Raw genomic sequence first — 3416 nt, 5'->3', positions numbered from 1 at the left:
GGAGCCGAGCGCCCGGCCGCACAATGGAATTAATGAGATTAACCGGGGCAATTAGGGCGCCCGCCCAGCTCCGCCGGCCCGCGGCGGGGCGGCTGAATGGAAAAGATTAGGTTAATTTCATTAATTTGCAATCCACAATCTCTGTTCAGGCCCCCTAACCCCCTCCCCTTGGCACCTTTGCCCCTCCCCCCTCCCGAGCCCCCCCCCCGCCCCCCCCCCCACAAGGAACGGCAAGGGCCGAATCTGGTCTGTTTGTCATCTGCATATTACCAGGAACTAAATCCAGGATGACGTCGACTCGGTATAAAACCAACAAGAGGTTCAGCTGGGCTAAACTCCGTCCTACCCGCGGGTTGAGTTCGGCGAGCGCAGCGGCGAGGGGAGGGCGGGAGGAGGGAGCGCGGACGCAGGGGGCGGGGAGGGGAGCGGGGCCGCGCACTCTCCGGCGCTCTCTTTCGGTTTGGTCCGGCTTCGGAGGAGCGTGGACCCCCCCACTTGGAAGCTCTTTTCCTCCGCGCGCCCCCTCCGCCCCCCGGTCCCGGCACGGGGCTCGGGGATGCCCGCCAGCATGTTCAGCATCGACAACATCCTGGCCGCTCGGCCGCGCTGCAAGGACTCGGTGCTGCCGGTCGCTCCCAGCACCGCCGCGCCCGTCGTCTTCCCGGCCCTGCACGGGGACTCGCTCTACGGCGCCGGCAGCGCCGCCTCCTCGGACTATGGCGCCTTCTACCCGCGCCCCGTGGCCCCCGGCGGCGCAGGCCTCCCGGCCGCGGTCGGCGGCTCCCGCCTGGGCTACAACAACTACTTCTACGGGCAGCTGCACGTGCAGGCGGCGCCCGTGGGCCCGGCCTGCTGCGGGGCCGTGCCGCCGCTGGGCGCCCAGCAGTGCTCCTGCGTCCCGACGCCCCCAGGTAGGGTCGCGCGCTCGGGCCTCCGCCTGGGGCGTGGGCGGGCGGTGGCGCCGGCTTTTCCCACTTTGCGCTAACTTTCCTCCTCTTGCAAACCTGGACCCCCCTCCCCCCTTATTTTATTTTATTTTATTTTATTTTATTTTATTTTATTTTATTTTATTTATTTTATTTTATTTTCTGTTTTTGCCGATCGGGGCAGGGGTTTGACACTTGCTACGAACTTGATGGGGGGTTGGCGGGAACTGTCTGTGTAGGAGACTCAGGCTTGTAGGGTTCCCTGGCTGGCTTTGGGAGTGTGGGTGAACCCTCGATTTCCATGCACCTCCACTTCCCAGCACTCCCTTGTAGAGGAGTTTCATGAACGTTGGAGTGGTGGCGGCGGGCGGCGGGCGCGCCGGGCCGGGAAGCCGCTGACCGTGCGCCCCGCTCCTTCGCAGGCTACGAGGGCCCCGGCTCGGTGCTGGTGTCCCCGGTGCCGCACCAGATGCTGCCCTACATGAACGTGGGCACGCTGTCGCGCTCCGAGCTGCAGCTCCTCAACCAGCTGCACTGCCGGCGGAAGCGGCGGCACCGCACCATCTTCACGGACGAGCAGCTGGAAGCGCTGGAGAACCTCTTCCAGGAGACCAAGTACCCGGACGTGGGCACGCGCGAGCAGCTGGCCCGGAAGGTGCACCTCCGGGAGGAGAAGGTGGAGGTAGGCGCGGGCCCTGCGCTGCGCTGCAAGGCCCTTCCCAGATCCTAGGGCCCCGGCCGGGCTCGTCCGCGCTCCGCGGGCCTCTCCACACCAAGCAATATCCCGTATCCCGGCGGGGTGGCCGGGAGGCTGCGGAGGGCCCTTCAGGCCCAGGAAGTTGACGGGAAATGCGGCAGAGGGAGCGAGTCTCCTTTCTTTTTGTTGTCGCGGGCGCTCTCCGGTCCGGGTGCCCCGGCTCTGGGGGAGCGAGCGCGCCTTTGCTGGTAACTGTTGTTTTGTCCTCCATATGCATCAGGTCTGGTTTAAAAACCGCCGGGCCAAGTGGAGGCGGCAGAAGCGGTCCTCGTCGGAGGAGTCGGAAAACGCCGAGAAGTGGACCAAGCCGTCTTCCAAGGCGTCGCCGGAGAAGAGGGAAGAGGAAGGTAAAAGCGATTTGGACTCGGACAGCTGACGGCCGCAGGCCGGCCTGGCGCTTGCCTCACGGGAAGGACTTGCACAGACAGACGATGCTACTTTGTTGCACACACGCTGCCTTGCAGGAGGGGTCGGACGAGGAACGAGGAAGGAGGAGCTGTAAATAGTGTACAGAGCCGGGAGGGCCGGGCGGCCGGCGCCGGGTCGGGCAGCGCGGCTCGCAGCCCCGCAGTCCGGCCGAAGCCGAAGCCACCTGCGTCTTGCTCGCGTTCGCTGTAGTATTTATAGTTAAGTTAAAGGTGACAACCCAATAAAGTGACGGCCGTGTAGATGGGCCACAGGCTGTTTTTCGTGCCTCCCCAGGACCCCGGGCCGAGGCCGGGAAACAAATCCATGTAGCCCAGCTTTGGAAGGAAAATGGGGCAGCTCTGACGTGTCCAGAAGAAAAAGAAGCTGTGGCTGTGAATCCGCCCCAGGGCGGGCGGGCGTTCTGGTTTGAAAGTACACTTGGTTTCTAGGTCTCTGGGAAGGGTGGGGAGCGCTGGGGTCTGTTGGGGGGCAGGGTATAGCATTGCCCCTAGAGGGGCAGCCTCAGGTTCCCCTTTCCCCAGGCCCTTGGGGAGACCGTTGCAGGCAGGAAGCTTTCACGGGAAGCAGAATCCATCCGCAGGGGAGTTGGGGGAGGCGGGGACCCTCAGCAGGCCCTGCTCCTGCGAATTCCCCGCACCTGAGGCTAAGGGTTCGCAGGTGAGGTCAGGCATAGGCGAGCCCTAGCTCCCTCTGCTTTCCTGGCCTTTCATGGGCGCTGCTGCTGCCCGCCTCCTCCAGGGCAACCGTTTCTAACCCACAGCCCTGCTGGCCTGGCTCCTGCCCGGTGGCCTGGCCTGGGCTGCGTGCCCCAGGGCGCAGTGGAGACCGCGCTGCGCCCTTAGGGCTTCTCCCTGAGCGCTTAGTTCTGGGGATCAGGCGGCCAACCGGGCCTAAGAGCGCCCTGGCTCCCGAGGCGGCGCGAGGTGGGAGCACAGGCGCCTCCTGCTTTCTCCCCAAGCTGTCTCTTCTCTGCGCCAACTGGGGCCACGGGAGTGCCCCAGAGAGCCTGGTGCACTGGTCCTCCCCTGCGAAGGCCTGAATGGGGCGGTGAGCTCTTGGGATAAGAAGGGAGGTAAGAGCAAGCCTTCCCTGTGATTTCCCAGACCAGGGGCGGGCCGAAGTGGCTTCGAGTGCTTGAACGTTATAGGTGTTGCATTAAATCCATTGCATGGACGAGGAGGCTTAGACTGAGCCCCGCAGCTCCGCGGAGGTGTCCGCCCTGTCCGCCCGAAGCAGGAATATGTGAGCGGCGTTTCCTGCCCCGGGGCTGCTCCACATTTGGTGTAAGCACCCTCCGGGGAAGG

General features: G+C 64.6%; 1 protein-coding gene across 1 annotated transcript; it reads left to right on the top strand.

Annotated features, from left to right (window-relative positions):
• The first annotated feature begins 518 nt into the window (after positions 1 to 518).
• Positions 519 to 2205, top strand: GSC (goosecoid homeobox). Its single transcript, XM_036315781.1, has 3 exons — positions 519 to 911; positions 1349 to 1608; positions 1904 to 2205. Exons 1-3 carry the CDS (start codon positions 557 to 559, stop codon positions 2057 to 2059), a joined length of 771 nt encoding a protein of 256 aa, XP_036171674.1. The 5' UTR covers positions 519 to 556; the 3' UTR covers positions 2060 to 2205.
• The last annotated feature ends 1211 nt before the right edge of the window (positions 2206 to 3416 follow it).

The sequence above is a fragment of the Myotis myotis genome, unplaced genomic scaffold, assembly GCF_014108235.1.
Source record: "Myotis myotis isolate mMyoMyo1 unplaced genomic scaffold, mMyoMyo1.p scaffold_m19_p_60, whole genome shotgun sequence".
NCBI classification, from domain to species: domain Eukaryota; kingdom Metazoa; phylum Chordata; class Mammalia; order Chiroptera; family Vespertilionidae; genus Myotis; species Myotis myotis.
The sequence above is the reverse complement of the archived record's forward strand: the minus strand, read 5'-3'. Positions and strand labels throughout refer to the sequence as shown.